Consider the following 23,830-nt stretch of genomic DNA (forward strand, 5'->3'; position numbering starts at 1 on the left):
AAGATTTACATGGAAGTTGTCTAATTAAAATTAAATAATTAAGTTTTATTTTTCAATTACAAAAGTAACCTGAGACGACTTACATGGAAGTTGTCTAGTTAAATGTATATTTAATTTTCATTTTTCTATTGGAAGATTTCCATGTAAGTCTTCTAAAATAAGTCAAATTTTTGAGACAATTCGGTCAATTTCAAAACTAACATGTCTATCCGAGGAGACTTATTGGAAGACTTCCGGTAAGTCTTCTTTGGTTATTTCGATTTTTATTTTCAAAAACAAAAGTAAGCCAATATTTACAAAGGGAGACTTCCATGTTGATTAATGTTTTTAGCTGATCCAAGAAGACTTATGTGGAAGTCTTCTACGTTGGTTCTTGTACTTGTTAAGTTAATTTAAGATATGTTTTTTAACTTTCAAAAAATTTAAGTAACTTCAAGAATATCAAGTCTTATTGGTTAATCGGTCTTTTTAGATTATAAGATATACTTTTTAACTTTCATGAAATTTGAAATTTTAATCTTTACTTAAATTTTGAGTTTTCCGCTTAAATTCTAATTTCCTTCCAGAAGGGTCAAGGCAGAATTCTATTATTATCTCCTTTGGCTGGTCGAGAAGGGGCGACTTCTTAAAAGACTTATAGTGAAACTGTTATATGTTTGAATTTATTTAATGTTTGATATTTTGTTAATTTGGCTAAGTTTTCTTGAAAATTATTTTTCCTTAATTGTAATAAATTTTATTATTATTGTGTTTTGCTATTGAAGGTATATCAATAACTTCAGTAATGTCTAAGTACTTTTGGCAAGATAATATTGTAGACATGAAGACATTTACCAAAAAAAATTCGTTAATATCTCTTCAAATTTACAAAACAATTCACATTAAAAGAGTACACCTATAAATTACAAAACAGACAATAAAAATTATTATAGATCATTCCTCTACAAAGACAAGCTTTGACTCCACTTGACATGGAAAAACATTCCGTCAAAGACTTCTAGGAATTTTTCTAGCGCATTATATGTTAGAATACTTCCGAGAAGACTTCCCGGAATTTTCCAAAGTCCGACTCAGGTCTGAAAAACCTGAAAATCCAAAAAATTTCAAATGGATTCAAAATAGAGAAAATTTGTGAAAGATGAGATAGGTTTATCTTTAAAGAACACAAAATACATATCTAAAAGATTTATATCTACCTTTAAAGGAGTAGAAGATGATAACCATGTAATAAAAACCTGCAAAACAAGATGAATTAGTGCGAAAGACATGAGAATGGAAATAAATTTTGGTGTTTTCAAGTTCTAAGAGACTTAAGAGAGGTTGGAAAGTTTTAGTTTGAAAAAAAAGTAGTTTTTAAGCAATAAGAGATTACCTAATGAAGAAAAATCAGACATAGAAACTTAACAAAACACTCAGATCTGTTATGAAAAAGAGACATGTGAGAATACTCCATCAGAAGACTTTCAAGAATTTTTCTAGGGCATTCATCCGAGAAGACTTCCTTGGAGGTCTTTCAAATCTTGGCTCAGATCTGAACACTTGCATATTCAAAAGCATTAAAACTACTTTAAAACAGAGAAAAAAACTTCAAAATAATGTAAGAGCTTTAAACAATAAAAAAGAGTTTTCAAAAGGTAAGAGTTTTAAGCAACAAAAGATTACGAAATGAAAAAAAAAATCAGACATGGAGACTTGCCAAAATGTTCAGATCTGTTATGAAAAATGAGACATAGGAGAAGACTCCGCTAGAAGAAAACTTCCATGAAGTCTTCTATTGCACTAAATGTTAGAAAACTTCTGAGAAAATTTCACTGTCCAAATCTGGAAAACAAACTGCATATCCAAAAACATTCAAATGGCTTGAAAACATTGAAAAGCTTCAGAAATAATGTAAAAACTTAAAACAAACAAAAAAGAGTTTTCAAAAAGAATGAATTTTAAGCAACAAGAGGTTACCAAATGAAAACAAATATGATTTATAGATCTACCTTTCAAAGAGTGAAAGATGAGAACCATGTAATAAAAAATCTGCAGAAAAAATAAATCAGTGCGAAAGACATGAGATAAAAATGAGAAATTAATATAAATTTTGGTGTTTTTAAATTCAAAAAAAATGAGAGAGAGGTGGGAGAGTTTTAGATTGAGAAACATTTTATTTTTGTTACAACCATTTGAGAGGAAGAGAGAGAATGTGTAAATTTTGATTTATATAGCGAGACAAAAATTTCAATAAAGTTACATATTTTCGATTCAGGAGACTTTCAAATAAGTCTTCTACTTGAAAGTTTTCTACACCCTAAATTTACTGCTCGCCCACAAGACTTCCGCGGAAGTCTTATGGTGTATTATTTGTTGGAAAACTTAAGTCACATAAATCATAAACTCAAAATAATTAATGAACTAGAAAAAAACACTTCATAAAACTTAAAATCAACTTTAAAATTTTTTAATATACACAAAACTAAACACATATAAGTAAAAAAAAATCAAAAAAAAAAATGTTAAGCTTCCAAAATCTAACCCTACAAATACATATAATACTACAACATATGTTATTAAACCCTTAACAAAAGAAAACCATAATATACTACATTCACTCATCTATGTTGAAGAAAAATCAATTTTACTAGATCTTAATTTATATCACTTACAATGTTTATAGTTACATGATTTCAATTTCCACCATCAAAATATTTTTGATAAATTTATAAACTATGCTAAGATCTATTATATGAGAAGATTTTTTGCCGAAAACTTACAAAACCTCATAAAACTTACAAAACCTCATAAGAGTTTGTGGGTTATATTCGAAAAAATGAATTACGGTTTTTTATTTGATCACAAGGAGTTAGTTGTAATTTCACTATTTAAATTTAGCTATATTTTTGGGTTAAATCAAGTTTTGAGTTATATTTGACAAATTCTCCTAGAAAAAATTCTAGATTTTGTGAGTATTTTATAAATTTGAAATTTTTTCTTTAAAGAAACTATTAGATAAATAAGATTAGAGGAGAATGCATTTTACAACAAAATAAAAAGAAAATAAAGAAAAAGCAAAACCACTACATATGCTTATACAGAGGAGTATAACTGTAATTATTACATAATATAGTGAATCCTAACCATTTTGTTGCTACGGTCATTTGCCTAATTTTTTTAATATTTATAATTGCCAATTTCGCTAAAAATAATTCGGCGAGTGAAAATTTAGTAATTTTCATCTATATTATAAGACTGAAGTACATTTTAGTACTGTTTGGAAACATAGATAGCAATATAAATAAGAACTGATTGGAAACAAGGATAATAGTACTACATTAATTGTATTGTTATATTTCACTTATAACAATTTTATTAATTATATTACCTTAACAATAATTCACATAACTAACTATATTAACATTATAATAATAGTGCAGATTTTTCTTTATTAGTTAATCAATATTAAATTTGTGTCAACTATAAAATCAAAAATGTAAAATAATTAGGTTTTGCATATGGCTAAATGTTTAGTTTGTTTTACCAGAACATTTCTTATTTTAGTTTCAATTGGTGAAAAATTATGTAGTCAATAACATAATTCAAAGACATATTTTTCTAAATAGAATAATAACTTAAATAAAAATAATAAAAATATGTTGCATTTATTATCACTTCAATTTCACTCCATATAATTATTTTACAAAATAAAAAACTCTTTCTATTACACTTAATTTAGCCAAACACATAGAAAGAGTCATTTTATTAGTTTATAAAATCAGTTAGGCATGAACATTGACTATCCATTTATGTACATCTTGTTTTTTTAATTGTTTTTTTTTGTTTTAAAATTTGGCACCTCTTTAATATTATAAATTTATGTGTGGGTTTTGAATTGAGTCTTTCTGTGTCTGAGTGAGTTGGGTTCTATGTATAGGATCCTAAAATTTTCTATATAACCAATGTATCTAAAACGAGTTTGGATATTTGTACAAAAAGAAAACATATTATCTGATTCAGTTCAGGTATTTTGAATCTAATTAGTTATATTATGACACATCTAAAATATATAACACTAATCATGAAAAATAAATATCGATGTATAAAAATATAAGAATCAATATCCGCGCGGACGCGCTAATCAATCTCTAGTTTAACTTTAAGGGTGACTTGTATCAACCCATCAACGAGTCAATCCAGGAAAGACACCACCTTTGCGAAAGAAAGTAGAAACGTTGAAAACTTAGAAAGAGATTTCCACTAGAATTTGAATTTCGAAAACTTAAAAAGAGATTTCCACTAGGATTTGAATTTTGTTCTGAAACGAAAGGAAACAATAAAAAAGAAAGACGTAAATAAAAGTGATTCGGTGGTAGGTGGACACTTTAAAGTTAAAACACTACTTAGAAAAATCACCGAAAAATAAGAATCTTATGACAAGTGTTGTGCCCCACAAGTCAAGCCGGAAGGTAAGCACGTAGACTTTATGGTTTTTGAATTTGTCTTAATCAATTTTAGTAGGGATTTTAGGAAAGATAAATGATAAAAAATAATCATATAGAATAAAACTTTTGAATCACTGTCACATAAACAGAGGAGAAAAAAGACAAAGCTACAAAGAAGAAACACTAATACATCAGGTTTTTCTCCTACTATACATAAACACCAAAAGTCATCATCATCAAACACAAGCAACATCTTGAGTTGAATAAAAAAGTTGGGAGAAAAACAACGTATTTGTAACTTAAGAGATAAAAATAGCGATCTTTTGAATTACTCAGGGCTTGGGAGGGTTGTTGGAATTATCAGATTTCCTCTTGAGGACAATGACCCAAGTTACAGCTTCCAAGAGCAAAGTAATGCCTCCCAAAGTCGCAATAACAGCGATATAAGCGGTCTTGTAAGTATGCTCTGGGTTCAAGATGCTAAGACCTTTGAAAACATTGATGATTCCAAGGATAAGGATAGAGTATCCAACTCCATGGTGGTAAATATTCCAAAAGAATCTCAATTTGTGGTCCTTCCTTGGCCGCAACAGCATCGCAAACATCTTAAAGAAAAAAACACAAACATAGTTGAACAACAGAACAAACACATCTTTTTCTATTGGCCCAGGCACAGTGTTTTCCACACAATTGAATCTAATGAAAGATTAGCATTTGGTTTACCTGAAGCGTGGCCATAGCGAAGAGAGCAATGCCGATGTTGCGATGACTGTTGAATGTAATTCCCTTAGACTCGGAGCCGAGCTTGAGTCCGGTTGCCCATCCGGCAACACCGATGACGTAAGCAGAGAACTGACATGACACGTGGAGGTAAAACCAAGCAGGATCTGCGGATTCAAATATTCTCATGTATCTTGCTATCATTGCTCCAATCGGAAACAAAATTCCCCAACTCACCGCATTCAATATCCCATGGATCTGTCAGATTCATATTCAAATTGTTAATTTTTTTTTTTTTTCAAATTGTTAAATTCTTGCAAGAGAAAAATGGTTTCAAAATTAGAATCAAAACTCACGTTTCTCTTACGAATCCTTGAGCTTCCAGCACCACCGCCGCCGCCGGAGGCGGATACCCCTGTAGTGGCGCCGCTCAAATCGAGCGATCCAACGGCGTTAATATTCGGAGGGTTGAAATCGTGTGGCTGTATCCTCCCGTTAGGTGACACTCCAGGTCCAACCTGCCAAACCTGATTAACCTTCCCATTCGCAGCTAAATCCGCCGGAACCTTAACCTTCGCGAAGATCCTTAAAGTTCCGGCCGCCTCCTCCTCCGCCTTTACGTCCCATACATCGAAGGATAGCTTCCCCGGGACAAGCGAGCTGTATGAGATGATGTTAAGCGTGGTCACGGAGGCAACACCGGTTTTTGAGTCTTTTGAGGCGACGAGTGCTTGAGATCCAGCCATGCCGTTGGCTTTAGGGTTGATCGCCCACGCGATCCAACCGCCGGGTTTTGACGGCGGAGCAGAGAAAACGACGGCGAGAGTTGTGTTGGCAGCGTCGTAGGAGTAATGGAGGAAGGCTTTGAGGTTAGGGAGGGCGAGACAGTGAGGGTATGATTTGTCGCCGGCAAATGTCTGTGACGAACATGACTGCGAGACAGCCGGTGAGATTAGCAGAGCCGAGAATATGAAGGAAAGAGAGACTCCGAGATAAGACGCCATGATGATGCGTTTGTGTTGTAGTAACCGTCAAGTATGGTGAGGAATAAATAGAGAGATTAATGAGTGATAATTATAGCCTGCATCTAAATCTACGGATACACACGTGGTTTCAGCTAATAAAAGATATTTGTTTTTTTTTATATATTCAGTTAATATTTGATTTTGTACAGAGCTTTTTGTTGTCTGATTCTAGAAGGGCATTGGACCGAACACTATCAGATTAAGTACTTGACAGTTATGTTGCACCTAAGAGGAAGGATCTTTCGCCACCAGATAAGAAGATTTTTCAGATGATGTCAAATTTCCATCTTTTTTGTAACGATTTTTAGATGTTTGTATACCTTCCAAGTTCCCATCATAATAAAATCCAATTTATGCAAGAGCTAATTTTTTTTTGTAACTTAAAGGTATAATTTGCAAGAGCTAATTAGCTTAAAAACCATAAAAGATACTGATAATTAGCTACATGCCCATAATAGAAAAGTTTGTTGATAAGTTCGGTGAAAAATGACCATTACAATCCTACTTAGGGCGATTGTTGCTCGACTTTTCTCGAAGAGAGTACCATTAATATCTGGCAAAATGTTAATCTGCGCGTCCGCACGGGTGTATATTTTATAAAATATATTGTTATTTGTTTTTCATGTTAATATTAGCGTTAGATAAAAAAACCGAATACACAAAACTGAACTGATCCCGATCGAAAAAAAAAATACCAAACCGAAACAAAATTGATTAAATATCTAAATTATTCAAAATTTTGGTATTTAAAGAATTGAAACCGAATATGATATGAACTGAAGTCTTTCGGATACACGAATGTATCTGAAATAGATTTATATACTTATTAATTATTTTTAGATTTAATGTATGTAAAAACATCCAAAATATATATGGTATTTTTAAGTTGGTTTAAATACTTGATAAGACATGCAAATAGTCAAAATTAAATATCTAAGTATTTAAAGTATACTCAAAACACTAAAAATAATTATGATTCTCTATCCAAATATTTAAACCAAATCAATTTATATGTTAAGTTTAGGTATTCTAACATATGTTATTCAAATTTATATGTGATATATTATTTTGTTTATAGATTTTGAGAAACTTAAAGTATATAACAAATTTTAAAATTAAAAAATAAAATTTATTTAAATGGGTTATCCAAATCCGAACCGAACCTGTAAAGATCTGAATCAAACTCAAACCAAAATTTAGAAATATCCGAATAGGGCTGAAATCCTTGATCCCAGAAACCCGTAACCCAAACAAACCCGTACCGGACCCGAATATATACTCGAACGCCACCCCTAGTCAATATTATATATCATATTTATATCATCATATAATTAATAGTATTTTATACGTACCATCATATAATTAATAGTATTTAATACGTATCATCATATAAATAATCACATATATTATATTTTTAAAGTTTAATATAATATAAAAACCATAATTTCAGTTGGTGTATGAAATTAGACTTTGTATTGTATTTTTTTTATATACATTGAAAATATTTTTTAATAATTGTTATTGGAAAATATTTTAGTAAAAATAAAATTTTGAATATATGTATATTTTTGAATCAATTTTTGATATAAATCAACTTTAAATTATTATTTTGATTTGAAATATCTATACAAATTTAAATTTTGTTTTATGATTATTTTAGACAAAAAATTGTTTTTAGGTAATTAAATTAACTCATTTTCGTATATTATAAAATTGGTCCAAATTGATAGTTTCTTTCGCTTGTACATTACATTTGGGTTGTAAATTTCACTTGTATACAAGTACTTGTTTTAAAGACACTTAATATACAATACTTACATGCATGTTACCATATGGAAATCTGTACAAATAAATATGGATATCAGTATCAAGATTAGAGAGAATTTTTATGTACATGTGTACTCCTCCTATATGATATCCACGTGTACGCATCAATGATGTGTACACCTTTTATATGAAATCTATATGTGCTCATACGACTAATATTGCACTTAAGATTACAAACAATAACCACATCACTGCAACCAAGAGCACATAATGCTTTTAAATGGAAATTTTGCTATAAATTGGTTAAAAAGAAATCTAAATTCTATTTACCCAACATATTCAGGGGCATTAACAAGACGGATGCTTTGACAAAAAAAGATGGACGCTTTGACTGAAGTTCAAAGCGGTAATCAGACTTGACGGAGAATAGAAACAAGTGAGGCAGAGACAAGACGACGACAAGTGAGCCGAAGATAATTATGTATCAGAGTTTTCCGGCCACAGAATATGAAGAGTAGTAGACAAAGAGGTTTAATACAATTTGAATTGGTAATCAAACTCAGATTGTCGGAGAGCAGCAATGAGTGAGGCAGAGATGATGGCGGCGACAAAATGAGGAATTGATTCATACTAGAAGAAAGCTAAAATTGTGACTTTGACCATGGATGAATTGTTAAGATAGATGGACTTCCAACTTAAAACCACATGGTCTGATCCATCATCGATCCAGCCTAAAGTCGGCCCATCGATCTTTGCCCAAACATTTCGAGATTGACGCTCAAAGCAAGGCCGGCTCAAGGAATCCATAGGCCCTTGGGCAAAATAATTTTTGATATTTTTTACATAGATCTATAAATAATTTAAATTTTTTGGGCTTTAATACATTTTTTTAAAAAAAAATCTGGGCTCTGTTTTAACACTATTTTTGAAAAAAAAAAGTTTGGCTTTTGGGGCCCGCGCTCCCTTGTCCCATAGTCTAAGTCGGCCATGTCAAAAAGTCATCATCTCGAGAGAGCATATTAGGGACAAAAGTCCCACATCGGGTATTAGAAGAGATCCTTAGTAATATATAAGATAGATGAACCACTCCACTTATCATGAATAACTCTCCAATTGATATTTCGGGAATCAGGTTGTGGCTAGTTGATCGAGATCTGAGACTACACATTGGAGGATGAAGAAGATAGGGATTTTGTGGTTGTTGAAGTCGTCGAAACTCTATTTGCCTAGACAGTTTCTCTTCGATGGCATTTAGTTCCACTATCTCCGTCGTCAAACCGACTAAGCCTTTCGGTGTGTTTTTTTTTCAACATCTTTAAGCAAAAATTTTATCTAGATAATCGTGTAAGAGATTAAAAAAATAAATAAAAAGATGTGGCTGTGAACGTTGTTTAATGTTTTTTCCTTCTAATTTTAAAATTTTAAAACATTAAACTAAAGAAAAAGAAACTATAAAATCCACTACATCTTAAGCTTAGTTAGGGGTAACAAAGTAAACAGCCATAGTAAAACTACCCTAATAGTTATAACTGATCTATTGTGTAATAAAATCTTAGAATGTGACTGGGTAAATGACTCAATTAATTAGTGTTACTTTTAGAAGAACGCACCGTTTTACTAAGGCGATTATTTTGGCGATATTTTGGGCGATTCTGGGCACGAGTTCGAAGGGAGTTTCGAGATGAATCTGGATTCTCATCCGGATTCTACGGATCCTCCAGGGGATGATTTGAGTCACAAGGAGGATCTGATTGAAGTTTCGAAGCAAAGGAGCGAATCTGAACCGAAAAAGTTGGATCAAAGTTGGGTAGAGGCGGCGCAAGATAAGAAGAAGCTAAGGAAGTATGAGATTGAGGTTTTGCAGAAAGAGGGGATTCATACGGTGGAGATACCGGATGGAATCATTGATAACTCTACTCAACTTTGGGAAGATTTCATTGTTGGGAAATTCTTAGATCTGGCTCCGCACGTGGCCAAGGTCCATATGGTCCTCAACAAAATCTGGAAATACAGTGATCCTGCGACAAAAGTTGATGTTTATGAAGTGAATCCAACGACTATGAGATTTAAGGTCTCAAGTCCGAAAGCGAGGGAGAAAATATTGTGTTGAGGGATGTGGAATGTAGTGAGTGTTCCTATGATTGTCTCAAAATGGTCTCCTAAAGCAGAGGATGAGGAGCAGGAGAAAGAAGCGATACCGATGTGGGTTCATCCAGAGAAGGTACCTCTCCACATGTACTCATGGGAAGGTTTGAGCTTCATCACCAGTGCAGTAGGTCTGCCTGTTAAGCCGCACCAAGATACCATTGCGTGTACAAAGCTTGATGAGGCAAAATTTTTTGTGAAAGTTGATTTTTCGAAAGTTCTCCCGAAGGAAATCACATTCACGAAGAATGGCAAGAGCTTCACAGTTAATTTTTACTATCCTTGGTTACCAGCAAGGTGTAAAAGCTGTGATAAATGGGGTCATAATGAAAGTGTATGTGGATCAAAAGGGAAGGGGAAAAGGAGTAGGATTGTTCGCTCTCCATCTCAAGAGGTAGTAGTAAGTGAAGAGGAAAGTGCAAAGCCTCAAAATACTGCGAAAGGTGAAGTAGCAGGAAATGAGGTAAGTGTTCAGGAGAGAAGAACTGTTATATACAATACTGGAGGTCGTAGTGTGGAGGAGAGAAAATGGAAGATGAAGCTAGTGCGAGTGGTAGTGCTATCAAAGGATGGTCTACAGTCTCACCAGCCAAGACAGGGAGATCTTTGTTCAAAGTTACGCAGGATATGGAGGCTGTTGTTTCGGCATCTAAATTCTCTGTTTTGAGCATATATGAGATTGAGGAAGGTGAAGTTTTAGAAATGGAGAAATTACAACCAACTGAGATAGAAGCACAAGAAGTAAGTGAGGAGATGGAAATTCAAGAGGAAGGGATTTTAGAAGATACTGAAATAGAGCAGCAAGTTCAGGAAGAAACTAAAGTGGGAAAAGAAGAGGTCGGAAGCCAAGAGCTCAGGATGAAAATCTGAAGAGTTCTAGACCGGTCCGTCGCAAACACTAATCTGATTTCAAGTTTCTTCTGGAATGTACGCGGTTTCAACAAGATTTTAAAGCATTCCATTATAGAAGATTGGGTCAGAGGTAACAACATGAGTTTTGGCAGTATTTTAGAAACGAGAGTCAAGGAAAATAAGGCGGGAAATATAATTAAAAAGGTGTTTAAAGGTTGGAATTCGATTACCAACTATGAGTGTAGTGAAGGTGGAAGGATATGATTTGTTTGGAAGGATGATGTTGGTGTGACTCCTGTTTACAAAACTGATCAAATTATTACTTGTTCAGTGGCGTTGCAGGGTCAAGAGGAGTTTTTCTATACGAGTGTTTATGCAAGTAACACAGTGGAGGGGAGGAAGAGTTTATGGGAGGATCTCTGCATTCATCAAGATTCAGCTCTGTTTCGCAACAAAGCTTGGGTCATCGTGGGCGATTTAATGAGATTCTGGTGGGTGAGGAGAGCTCAAGATATGATGATTCTGGTAGTATATTAAGTGGGATGAGGGACTTTCAGAGAATGGCATTGCATTGCAATCTTTCGGATATGGGATTCCAAGGGCCGAAATTTACCTGGTACAACAAGAGAGTAGAGGGTGTTATTTGCAAGAAATTGGATAGGGTACTTTGGAATGATGTAGCAATGCAAAAGCTTCAGGGTGCTTATTCGGTTTTTGAGGCTGGAGGCTGTTCAGACCATCTCCGCTGTAAGATTCAAATTTTTCCTCCTAAAGAAGTCATTAGAAGGCCATTTAAATATGTGAATGCTTTGGGAAAATTGGAAACTTTTCTTCCAATGGTGAAGGATTATTGGGATACTACACCTCGGATCTTTCACTCGACTTCGGCTATGTTTCGGTTTGCAAAGAAATTGAAGAATCTGAAGCCAATCATTAGAGAGTTTGCTAGAGAGAAGTTGGGGAATCTTACGAAAAAAGCTAAGGAAGCTCATGTAGTTCTTTGTGAAAAGCAGAAGGAGACTCTGTCAAACCCGAGTGCTGATTCTATTCGGGAGGAAGCAGTAGCGTATGAGAGATGGCTTCATGTTGCTAACTTAGAGGAGGAATTCCTTAAACAAAGATCAAAGCTCCATTAGCTTGAGGTAGGTGATCACAATAACAAAATGTTCTATAATGCCATTCAATCTCGTCAAGCTCAGAATACCATAAGGGAAATCAGGTGTTCAAATGGTGTTGTAGTCACAAAGCAAGAAGATATCAGTGTGGAAGCGGTTAAATTCTTTTCTGAGTTTTTGAATAAGTCTCCGGATAACTACATTGCGGCTTCTGTGGATGACTTAAAGGAGCTTATAAATTTTCACTGTTCTGATGGGGAATGCAGTGCACTGGAAGCTGAGGTCACTGAAGAAGAGATTAAGGGAGTCTTATTTGCTATGCCGTCTAATAAGTCGCCAGGAGCTGACGGGTTTCCAAGTGAGTTCTTCAAAACCACCTGGTCAGTCGTTGCTCCGGATTTCATTGCTGCAGTTCAATCGATTTTCAGGTTCGGTTTCCTGCCCAAGGGGGTTAACTCAACTATTCTTGCGTTGGTTCCTAAGAAGACTGATTCGCTTGTGATGAGAGATTTTAGACCCATAACTTGTTGCAATTTGTTATACAAGGTGGTGTCGAAGATTATTGCAAATAGACTTAAGGAGATTTTGCCGAGGTTAGTCTTAGAGAACCAGTCTGCATTCATAAAGGGTAGATTGTTGATGGAGAATGTTCTACTAGCTTCTGAATTGGTTAAAGACTATCACAAGGATGCTGTGTCGCCTAGAGGTGTGATGAAAACTGATATATTGAAGGCTATCGACTCGGTTCAATGGGAATTTGTTCTTCGAAGTCTGGAAGCAATATGAGCTCCTGATCGGTTTATTCATTGGATAAGACTATGCATAACTACTCCATCCTTCTCTGTGGAAGTCAATGGTGAGCTAGCAGGCTACTTTCAGAGCAAGAGGGGATTGAGGCAGGGTTGTTCACTTTCGCCATATTTGTTTGTTCTGTGTATGAACGTTCTCTCACACAGAATCGACAAGGCGACTAAAGATGGGTTATTCAATTTTCATCCTCGATGCAAAACGCTTTCTCTCACACATTTGTGTTTCGCAGACGACCTCATGGTATTTGTGGAGGGTACAAAAGATTCTATCGAGGGTGTCTTGTCTATCTTTGAGGGATTTGCTCACTGGTCGGGCCTGAGCATCAGCATTGAAAAGTCGACAGTCTATATGGCGGGTGTGGAAGCTGAGGAAAAAGAAGAATTCTGGTAAATTTTCCTTTTGCTGAGGGTTCACTGCCAGTCCGTTATCTAGGCCTTCCTCTCATGACGCAAGCTATGAAAAGGCAAGACTACATGCCGCTAGTGGAGAAAGTAAGAAGTAGGATAAGCACTTGGACAAGCAAGTATCTCTCATATGCAGGGCGTCTCCAGTTGATAAGTGATGTGCTGATGAGCATTGTTAACTTTTGGGCTGCGGTTTTTAGATTGCCTAGCAAGTGTTTGAAGGAAGTTGAACGTATATGTGCTTCGTTTCTCTGGTCAGGTCATGATCTGAGGTCTACGGGTGCTAAGATCGCTTGGGAAAGCATCTGCAAACCAAAGTTGGAGGGTGGTTGGGTATTAGAGCTCTAAAGGAAGTAAACATCGTTTATGGACTTAAACTGATATGGAGAATGCTCACTGGTGATTCCTTGTGGGGTAATTGGATTCAAGTATATCTGTTGAAGAAGAGAAGCTTTTGGGAGATTAAGATCAATACACAAATGGGATCTTGGATGTGGAGGAAAATGTTTAAGTTGAGAGAAGTGGCAAAAATGTTTTTTAGGATGGAGATCGGTAATGGTAGACATGTTTCCTTTTAGTATGACAACTGGTCAGACATGGGAGTGATGATTGATCTATTGGGTGATCGTGGTATGGTTGATTTGGGGATAAGGAAAGAAGCTACTATAGAGGAGGCAGTTTGGAGGTTCGGACGTAGAAGAAGGCACCGTTTTGAGATTCTAAATGAGGTGGAGAGTAATCTGGACTCTGTAAGAGAGAAGATTTGTAGTGACAGTGATGATGTAAGCTTGTGGAGAGGGAAGACGGGTTATAAATCTTGTTTCTATACTAAAGAGACTTGGTTATATCTGAGAAGAAATAGTGTGCAGCTAAAGTGGACTCGTGGAGTCTAGTTCTCGATGGCTACCCCGAGATTTGCCTTTATTGTATGGCTAGCTATGCAAAATAGGCTATCAACAATGTATAGGGTTGTGAGATGGAGTCAGGGAGCAGATGTAAAGTGTGTGCTTTGTAAAAATGATGTGGAGTCCAGAGATCACTTATTTTTCAAATGCGCATACTCGGCTCAGCTCTGGTGTTCTCTTGTAAGTGGTATTCTTGGCAGAAGCTACTCGGAGAGTTGGGAGTCCATTGTTAAAAAAGTTTCAGAGGGTCACTTTGAAAAGAAGTCACTATTTTGTCTGAGGAATAGTTTTCATGCTACCACTTACGCTATATGGAGGGAAAGAAACAGAGTAAAACATGGTGAGAAAAAGATGCAGATAAATATGCTTATAAAGCTCACTGATAAAGGGATCAGAAACAAGCTAAGTCTGGTAAAGAAGAACGGGAGAAAAGGCATGGAGGATGTTCTTCAGCTCTGGTTCCAAACCAGAGTGTAGTATGGTTTTATTTGAGTGTTTCAGTTGTTGTTTTTTAATTTTTAAATTCGTTTACACTCAGATGTAACAAGGCTTTTTTGAATAAATTTAAAATTCATTCAAAAAAAACAATTAATTAAAGGGCCAAAAATTGACTCACAAACTTAAAATACAGAATTGAATGGCCTTTTTCAAAAGGAAAAATAAAATAAAATAAAATACAGAAGGTAAATCACAAATTACACAATTTATGCAGATTTTGAATTAAGTTGTTTATAGCCTACGGACGAGCCCGCTAGACCAAATGGTACAGGCATGAACTGAACCCGCTGTGGATCAATCCGCACGATTCGAAAACAAATGTTAAGTTGCTACGGATAGGCTACTGGACGCGGGCCGGCCCACATAAAAGGCTCGAACGTGGCAAATTTACAATCACTTGTTGTTAATACCGCTTTTACCCTTCACTGCAACCTGTCCACATAAACTGACAAAACTCTTCTCCACGCGGCGGTTGTAAGGTTCCAGATCCTCCCTTCAACTTTATCTCTAAAACTATATTTGTTCGATTCAGAGATCGCCGTCGTTTAACAATGGCTGGAAAACTCATGCACGCTCTTCAATACGAGTCTTACGGCGGTGGTGTCGCCGCCTTGAAGGTTTAAAACCTCTTGTTCGAAATCATCTCAATTAGCGTGTGTATAAGAGAAAATAATTATCGAGAATTCATTGCCATAATCTGATAATCTAATAAATATATTATTGTTGGTTACATGTGATCGTTTATGTGATTTTTTTTAATGTGACATTAGTCTTCTTATGTGTGCATGTATATCTACTGGCAGCAAAAAAAAATTGTGTTTTATCTTTTTGTGATGCATTTTCATGTTCCGCTGTTTTGTTGATGATTAGTATGTGGTTATCTGATATGTTCTCAGCATGTTCAAGTTCCGGTTCCATCGCCAAAGGACAACGAGGTTTTGCTGAAATTAGAAGCTACTAGTATAAACCCTGTTGATTGGAAAATTCAAAAAGGAATGATTCGGCCTTTTCTTCCTCGCAAGTTCCCCTGCATTCCTGGTATATTTTATTTGCTTTCAAGAATTATCTTGAGATTCCATATTGCTTTAATGGCTTTCTAAAGGGTTACAGAACGTTGGATAATTTGTCTTGAACAGCTACTGATGTTGCTGGTGAAGTCATGGAGGTTGGATCAGGAGTCAAGAATTTCAAGACTGGTGACAAAGTTGTATCAGTTCTCAGCCATCTTGTAGGTTCTTACATACAAGACATTGCCATTAGAGTTGTAGCAGTTACTCTTAACACAGCATGAAAAGAGTTAACTATTTTTGGTTTGTTTTCAGACAGGAGGCGGATTTGCTGAATACGCTGTTGCGAGCGAGAAACTTACAGTCAAAAGGCCTCAAGAAGTAGGACCAGCTGAAGCAGCCGCTTTACCTGTGGCGGGCCTAACCGCTCTCCAGGCTCTAACTAATCCGGCTGGATTGAAGCTGGATGGTACAGGCAAGCAGGCGAACATCCTGGTCACAGCAGCATCTGGTGGTGTCGGCCACTATGCAGTCCAGCTAGCAAAGCTAGGTAACGCTCATGTAACCGCCACATGTGGGGCTCGGAACATAGACTTCGTCAAATCATTGGGAGCGGACGAGGTTCTTGACTACAAGACTCCAGAGGGAGCTGCTCTCAAGAGTCCGTCTGGTAAGAAATACGACTCTGTGATTCACTGCGCAAATGGGATACCATTTTCGACATTCGAACCGAATCTGTCTGAAAACGGAAAGGTGATAGACATCACGCCGGGGCCTAAGGCGATGTGGACTTTCGCGGTTAAGAAAATAACCATGTCTAAGAAGCAATTGATTCCGCTTTTGTTGATCCCGAAAGCTGAGAATTTGGAATTTATGGTCAACTTAGTGAAAGAAGGGAAAGTCAAGACTGTGATTGACTCGAAGTATCCTCTGAGCAAAGCAGAGGATGCTTGGGCTAAAAGTATCGACGGTCATGCTACTGGGAAGATCATCGTCGAGCCATGAATAGCATTTTGCTTGTGATCTACATTTCTGTAATCTTATAAATTCTCGTTTTCTCATTACTTTCGTTTCTTTTGTTTAATACAATACCCAAACTGTGTCACTAGTAATAAAAACAAAACATAAACATGAATGTAGTAGTGAGTTCTTGTTCTCCCACGTATGAAATGGTTTCATCAAATTCTCTTTTTTTGAAAACAGATGGTTTCATCAAATTCCCTATATACAAAGGTGTAAGTCGCCTGATCAGTAAAATCTTGACGAGGGGAAATCTTTTTTTTTGTAAAGAATAACTGCAAAATATAGAAAAACTGATTTGGACAAAGAAAATGGCTAATGATCTTTTATCCCACTTCATAATTCATGGATGAGATCCTAAATAATAACATGGTTAATGTAATATACTAAAACAATATGTAGAGCAATTATCTATGTGTAAATTACACCAAGACTGATTGAACAAAAGACTGGCTAGGCACTCGCATGATCAATAAATTTTTATAAAGCGTCTAACTACTAACTATCAATTCTTTTCAATATCGTGGGAGATGATAGTAGAAAAAATAACAATTTAACTAACAAAAATGCTTGAATAATATATAAAAGAAATTTTCATGTGAATTTTGTTGTTTATGATATTAAAAATCATAAAAATGATGACAATATAAAACCACATACATCATGGAAATTTTGTGTCTTGCTCGTTGGTTTTTTTTTTTTTTTTTTTTTTTGATATCTCTGGTGTCTGGGCAGCCACTTTCCCAAATATTCCCCGAAGGGGTCCAGCGCCCCAGCAGTAAGGATGTTAAATCGCTGTGGCCGGGTTTCGAAGCTGGTTGGTTAGAAAAAGCAAATGGTTAAGACTGGACTTTCAGCCCTTGTAGAAGAATGGGGACTCTCTAAAACGCTGACATTAGGAGCACGAGTTGATGGTTGTCCTTACAAAGTAACTCTACTAACCACAAGCTTTACATTTCTCCAACTTCATCTAGCTTTCAAGTGTGCAGAACTTGTAAGACCAGACTGTGCTTCATCTCTCTTTCCTTTTTTCTTTTGGCATTGCTGCCGCAAGTAGAATGAAAGAAAATATATAGATAGGAGAAGGAAAAAGTGCCTATTTCAACATGAACTTTACGCGTCGTGCCTATTTCTTCACGAACTTTGTAGTAGTGCATATTTCACACTGAACTAAACAATTTTTTTAAAATACTATATGAACTTTATGCGCCGTGTCTATTCCTTCACGAACTTTATAGTAGTGCGTATTTCACACTGAACTAAACAAAAATAAAAAAATACTACATAGACTCTCAAAATCGTGCTTATTTTAATATTGAGTGTTAAATGTGTTAGTCATCCGTTAATTTATCAAAACAACGTTATTTGTATAAATTTTGTGAAATTAAAAATTAAAAATAAAAATAAAATATACGTTCAAAATCGTGCTTATATATATTGACTGTCAAAGGTAATAGTCATCATTGAATTTATCAAAAAAACTATTTTGGATGCATTCTATGAAATCATCCGTCGTTTTTTAATTTTTTCAATTTTACAAAAAAATCTGTCCAAAATGATGTTTTGATAAATTAATGTATGACTAACACATTTCACTTGCTGACAAAGAAAGACTAACACTTTTGACGGTCAATATATATATATATATATATATAATCACGATTTTGAGTGTCAAAAGTGTTAGTATTTTTTTGTCAGCAAATCAAAGGTGTTAGTCATATATATATGTACATTAACCGTCAAAAGTATTAGTATTTTTCTGTTTAGAAAATCAAAAGTGTTAGTCATACATTAATTTATCAAAATAACGGATGACTAACACTTTTAACCATCAAATATAAATAATAACGATTTTGAGAGTCTATGTAGTATTTTCTCAAGACTAACACTTTGACAGTCAATATATATATATATATATATACCGTTAAAAGTGTTAGTCATACATTAATTTATCAAAACAATGTCATTTTGGATAGATTTTGTAAAATTAAAAAATGACGAATAATTTCATAGAATTTAACCAAAATAAAGTCTTTTGGTAAATTAAAGGATGAATGTTACATTTGACAGTAAATATATATAAGCACGATTTTAAGAGTAAATTTTATTTTGATTTTTAGTTTCACAAAATTTATTCAAAATGACGCTATTTTGATAAATTAACGGATGATTAACACATTTAATGTTCAATATTGAAATAAGCACGATTTTGAGAGTCTATGTAGTATTTTTTTTATTTTTGTTTAGTTCAATGTGAAATACGCACTACTATAAAGTTCGTGAAGGAATAGACACTACGCATAAAGTTCATATAGTATTTTAAAAAATTTGTTTAGTTTAGTGTGAAATACGCACTACTACAAAGTTCGTGAAGGAATAGGCACGACGCGTAAAGTTCATGTTGAAATAGGCACTTTTTCCGATAGGAGAATGTGTATTGTTAAAATTAACTATGCACATTGTGCGGATTATCATAATAGTATAATTTTATATACAAAAGTTCTAGATAGATTAGAAACTTCCTGATAATTTTATATGTTTTTAGAGCCAAACTAGTTAGTATCTGTGATATTCTATAAACTATATTAAGATTTGAGTCTTCAAAAAGATAAATATTGTGTATATATATTATTTTGTGTATTTCTTTTATTTCACTTTTCTATATGAAATAAAATAATAAATATATACTAAATAAAAGAAATCAGTAACTATTAAGTATATAATTAAATAGGAGCAGTCACATAAATTAAAACAATCACTTTTATCTATTTATTAATTATTGTTTATAATAAATAAATTCAAACAATCATTTTTATCTATTTCATATGAAATATATTAAATTGTTAAATTGGCGCAATCACATAATCAAAACAACCACTTTTGTTTATTTACGATCGTTTTATAATGAATAAATCTAAACAATCAATATTATATATTTATATGATATATAATTAAATTTAATATATTTACATTTATACAATATATTTTTAATATGATTATCTGTAAAATAATATTTCATGTTCATATAGTTTTATTATCATTTGTATATTTTACATTATTAATAACAAATTTAAATGTAATATTTTAATATTTTATTAATTTATAATCATTTACCAAAATTTAATGCAAATTTAAAAATAAAATATTAAATTCTTAATACTTTTAAATGTAAATTTTGAAATTAAAATATTATGTGTTTATTTTGTACATAATTTAATTTAAACAATACTAATATATATATATATATATATATATATATATATTAATCTAAAAATGTATTATTAAATGAGACATTATAGTGTATATATGCATGTTTTAATCTAAAAATTTATTATTAAATGAGGCATTTTACTCATATGGTTTTATGACCATTTTTATTTTGTTATAATAAAATTTTTAAACCATTAATCACAAAATTTTCAATGTAAGATTTCAACGATTTAAATCATTTTTAAAAATTCAAAATATAACATTTACACAAAAGTCTAAACTTTTATTATATAGTTAATATTATTATTTTTAATTTATTTATTATTTCAAATCATTAATTGTCATATATATCTTACTAGAAAATTCTTAGTTTTTATTTAAGAAAGGAAAGAATAATATTTTTTGGACTTTAGGTAAATAATTTATTTCCTTTAAAAGATAATAATCTACATTAAATGTTTTTAAAATAATATATAATAGATTAGAGTGAAATCCCCTTAATTCAGTGGTTTGACTAAAGATTTATTAATACTTATATATTGGGAGGATGTAGGGTTCAAACGCTAGAAAATACAAATTATGAGATAGATGTTTAGGAAACCTCGAGATCTTCAGCAGTATGCATGGTATCATGGAACCTAAATTTCATAGAACAACTTGATATATATTTTTATATGATGGTAGAATTATCAACTGAAAAATTTTGTATGTAATATTTCTCACGATTGTATTAGCATAGTTAATCACAATTGTAATAGCATAGTTAATCAGATTAGAAAAAACTAGGGTTGGCCCGCCCTACGGGCGGGAAGTTATAAGAAAAATTGTTTTATATGATTTTCTATTAATTTATAAAGTATTTAAAATCATTACAAAAAAATATATTATAGACAAACAAATAATTAAAAGAATTCCAAGATCATAATGTTATTTTTAATAAATATGTTTTGGTTTGAATTAAAGTGATATAATATACTTTAATATTAGTGCAGTGGATGATGTTTATAATCTTAGACCAAAGAATATAAAAGAAATTTTGTGTATTTTGGCAAAATGTAATTAACGAAAAACATATATAAATAATTTAAAACTGACTAATATCATCAAAGTGATGCTGCATAATCGCAAGAAAAAAGTGAAATATACTTTATACTATTTGGGCAGAACATGTTTTTACAAATATATACTTATGTATTTCACATATGCACCTAGAAAAAAACTCCTACACAAATTCATAAATATTTAAATTTTGTCATATAAAAATGAAATACATTTTATTTTGGAAGGTTTTAGTAACAAAAATAATTTTTGATATTTATTTTTTGAATTGACTATACAATAACTAAAGAAAAATAACAATTTATGTTTATAAATATTTTTATTATTTTGGCTTATTTATATTTTATTATGTTTACTTTGTAAGTCTCATGTTACATGCTATTTACTATACACTTGAGGTCAATTTAAATATGTTTTTTACATTTTGAAACTTTTGTTTTTTTAACTTAATTAATTGTGAATCTTTTGTTACTCCATGAGAAATTGATGTTGCACTATAATTTCAAATTTGTACAAAACCCAGAAGCACGCCAAACTAAATGAAAACAAACCAAATAAATCCTAATACACTTGTCTTCCTTGTACAACAAAATCGTTGTCCTTCGTTCAAAGAGACATGTTTGACTTTTTATCAGAGTTGAATCCATAATCCATATCTACCTGTTTTCTTTAGCAAAACATTTTGTTGTTTCTGGAATATATCGCCTTTTTCCGTTGGTGTTTCAGAACGGTCCAAATGAAGCATCGTCCAAGACTCACACCTTGGCTAAATTCACAGTAATCTTTGAGACCGTGTAGTTCTAGAAGTTACTTAAGAGATCATCCTCAATACTCGATCGTTTACAAAATCAAGCTCCTCTCCTGTTCTTTTTTTTATATATAAATTGTATCAGACCTAGTATTATTTGTAAGATTCGTATAGTTTTAAGTCATTGTCCTCTGCCGATCTCAACACTTGCTTGCAACTTGTTTTTTTTTTTGTTGACGGCTTTAGTATCATCTTTGTTTAATAAATCCAACTGATATTTATGATGAACAAACTGTTTAGCAGAACCAAAATCTGAGGATATATCGTCTAAAACAAATCCAAATGGTGACTGCAGCTGATACTTTTTACAGCATTGAATCTTCCCTTTACTTAATTCTTTAAAATATTTTTCAAGTGATTCAATGGTAAATAGAATCACAAAGCTGCCATTGGATCAATCTCAGGAACTGGCCTTGAAAACAAAGGGTTGTACAAAAACAAAATGAGTTCACAGTCCTTCTAACCACTTAAAACAAATGGCTCTGTGTCTGCAGAGCTTGTCCCGAAACGTCTTTGGAGTCACTATGGTTAGTTCGTTTGCATTCTGAATGTTGAATACACACACACTTAAAGGGAAAAGATTATGTATTTTTATTAGAATGAAAACTATTGCACGATATGGTAATAAATTAGAGACTTTAAAAACCAAAAGCAATCAGAGATATCTACTAAAACACTCACAAAGTAGACATTATTGGTAGGAGGAGAATGTTGGTTTCAAGCACCCATGGTGATGATGAAACATATGCTTTCTCCCTTCAACATGTAATCAAAGGCCTTGTTGATCTCAGAGATGTGAGCGATGAACTTCTCAAGCTCCATGTCCTTGTTCATGTACTTTTCGACCACCCCTGGAAAGTCAGTTTTGGGTTTGTAGTTCCCAAAGAAAGTACCCTTGCGAGTCATCTCGTTTAGCATGTTCATTGGATGAGTCTTGAAGGCATTGTCTTTGCTTGGCACACCAACCAGCAACGCAACACCCCAGCCCTGAAACAACATCACATATCATAGTTATGAATGGTTTGGTCTGAATACCGAAGCATAACATGGTGAACAAATCCAAATGCTTGAATGCTTCCAAGAATTTATAAATTTACAGAAACCCATCGGCCTCCGCCAACTCCGCCACCGGCGCCTTCATCTGCTCGACGACCTCTTGAGAAAGCGTCTCCGGTACTCTGTACAGCTTCGCCTCCACCCCCTCCACTCCCTCCGCTCCCTTCTTCATCCTCTTAGCCAAGCTCTCCACGTGTCCGTACATCGAGTAGAACACCACGAAGATTTTGAGCGGCGGAGAGATCGTCCTCGCCGTGATCACCGGCGTTGTCGTTCCCGTCGTCGTCCGATCGTCCTCGATTGGGATCGTAGCATCGTCGGTTCCGGGACCATCGGCAGTGGTGGTGGCGAGAGAGGACGGCTTCTTCTTCTTGCTGGGAACGCATACGCCTCTTTTCCTCAGCGTGATTATCTCCCAAACTTCCCGTCAACCATAAAATCGATTAAAACTTAAAAAGATTAAAATAAAAACAAAACAAACTAATCAAAAAACTCTAAGTGTTTTTTTATGAAAACAAAGAACAATACCAGCGATGATAATCACGATACAGTTCGCCGACAACGATTAATCAGACCAAATAAGTTTTTTTTTTAAGAAAAACACACAAACAGAAAAAAAAACCTTAACAACATGGAAGCAATAACAGTACGATAGGCAGAGGAGAGATATGTGGTTATTTATACACGATTACGCCGACGAACAGAGATGAAAGTCAAGAGAATTAAAGACGATTAAAGATGGAACTCACCGTTACGGATCTGTATCGGCTCACCGCCGTTCGAAGAGAGCGAAGATGACGAATGGCCAAACCTTGGTTTCGTTGGACTGGGAGATAAACGGGCCTCAATTACGAAACGCGAGCCAAAAGCCCAACAAAACCAATACGCCGAGTTTCATTAAACGTAGACGCGTGGCACGCTGTAGAAGAAGGTATTTCTGACGTGGCATCCTAGGTGGACGCCCCAGGAGGGATTAAAACCCTCTTTTATATATAAAGATATAAT

The 23,830-nt window shown here is 33.8% G+C and overlaps 3 protein-coding genes across 4 annotated transcripts; 1 reads left to right on the top strand and 2 right to left on the bottom strand.

Annotated features, from left to right (window-relative positions):
- Window positions 1–4,519: 4,519 nt before the first annotated feature.
- Window positions 4,520–6,229, bottom strand: LOC108823132 (cytochrome b561 and DOMON domain-containing protein At4g12980). The gene is made up of 3 exons (XM_018596404.2): window positions 5,501–6,229; window positions 5,148–5,402; window positions 4,520–5,029 (listed from the first exon to the last, which is right to left on the bottom strand). Exons 1-3 carry the CDS (start codon window positions 6,146–6,148, stop codon window positions 4,757–4,759), a joined length of 1,176 nt encoding a protein of 391 aa, XP_018451906.2. The 5' UTR covers window positions 6,149–6,229; the 3' UTR covers window positions 4,520–4,756.
- Window positions 6,230–15,100: 8,871 nt separating this feature from the next.
- Window positions 15,101–16,807, top strand: LOC108819516 (chloroplast envelope quinone oxidoreductase homolog). The gene is made up of 4 exons (XM_018592571.2): window positions 15,101–15,282; window positions 15,562–15,703; window positions 15,802–15,893; window positions 15,988–16,807. The coding sequence occupies exons 1-4, from the start codon at window positions 15,217–15,219 to the stop codon at window positions 16,675–16,677; spliced, it is 990 nt and encodes a 329-aa protein (XP_018448073.2). The 5' UTR covers window positions 15,101–15,216; the 3' UTR covers window positions 16,678–16,807.
- A 5,529-nt stretch (window positions 16,808–22,336) lies between these two features.
- On the bottom strand, window positions 22,337–23,747 carry LOC108837604 (probable NAD(P)H dehydrogenase (quinone) FQR1-like 2). 2 transcript variants are annotated; one of them, XR_008938117.1, is made up of 2 exons: window positions 23,575–23,747; window positions 22,337–22,756 (listed from the first exon to the last, which is right to left on the bottom strand). XR_008938117.1 is itself a non-coding variant. In XM_056993294.1 (2 exons), the coding sequence occupies exons 1-2, from the start codon at window positions 23,028–23,030 to the stop codon at window positions 22,690–22,692; spliced, it is 231 nt and encodes a 76-aa protein (XP_056849274.1). In that variant the 5' UTR covers window positions 23,031–23,503; the 3' UTR covers window positions 22,337–22,689. The 2 variants fall into 2 exon arrangements, 1 of the variants encoding a protein (XP_056849274.1); XM_056993294.1 differs by lacking the exon at window positions 23,575–23,747 and adding an exon at window positions 22,867–23,503.
- Between the last annotated feature and the right edge of the window lie 83 nt (window positions 23,748–23,830).

This window comes from Raphanus sativus, chromosome 8 (assembly GCF_000801105.2).
Source record: "Raphanus sativus cultivar WK10039 chromosome 8, ASM80110v3, whole genome shotgun sequence".
NCBI classification, from domain to species: domain Eukaryota; kingdom Viridiplantae; phylum Streptophyta; class Magnoliopsida; order Brassicales; family Brassicaceae; genus Raphanus; species Raphanus sativus.

What these genes read in the sequence shown, in the direction of transcription:
- LOC108837604 (XM_056993294.1), bottom strand. Translation starts at nt 23,030, where the DNA reads ATGTACGGACACGTGGAGAGCTTGGCTAAGAGGATGAAGAAGGGAGCG. An exon ending in GCGGAGGCCGATGGGTTTCT is followed by an intron (nt 22,757 to 22,866) that starts GTAAATTTATAA and finishes ATGTTGTTTCAG; the next exon opens with GGCTGGGGTGTTGCGTTGCT.
- LOC108819516 (XM_018592571.2), top strand. Translation starts at nt 15,217, where the DNA reads ATGGCTGGAAAACTCATGCACGCTCTTCAATACGAGTCTTACGGCGGT. An exon ending in GTGGTGTCGCCGCCTTGAAG is followed by an intron (nt 15,283 to 15,561) that starts GTTTAAAACCTC and finishes ATATGTTCTCAG; the next exon opens with CATGTTCAAGTTCCGGTTCC. An exon ending in CAAGTTCCCCTGCATTCCTG is followed by an intron (nt 15,704 to 15,801) that starts GTATATTTTATT and finishes TGTCTTGAACAG; the next exon opens with CTACTGATGTTGCTGGTGAA.
- LOC108823132 (XM_018596404.2), bottom strand. Translation starts at nt 6,148, where the DNA reads ATGGCGTCTTATCTCGGAGTCTCTCTTTCCTTCATATTCTCGGCTCTG. An exon ending in CAAGGATTCGTAAGAGAAAC is followed by an intron (nt 5,403 to 5,500) that starts GTGAGTTTTGAT and finishes TGAATCTGACAG; the next exon opens with ATCCATGGGATATTGAATGC. An exon ending in TCGCTATGGCCACGCTTCAG is followed by an intron (nt 5,030 to 5,147) that starts GTAAACCAAATG and finishes TTTTTCTTTAAG; the next exon opens with ATGTTTGCGATGCTGTTGCG.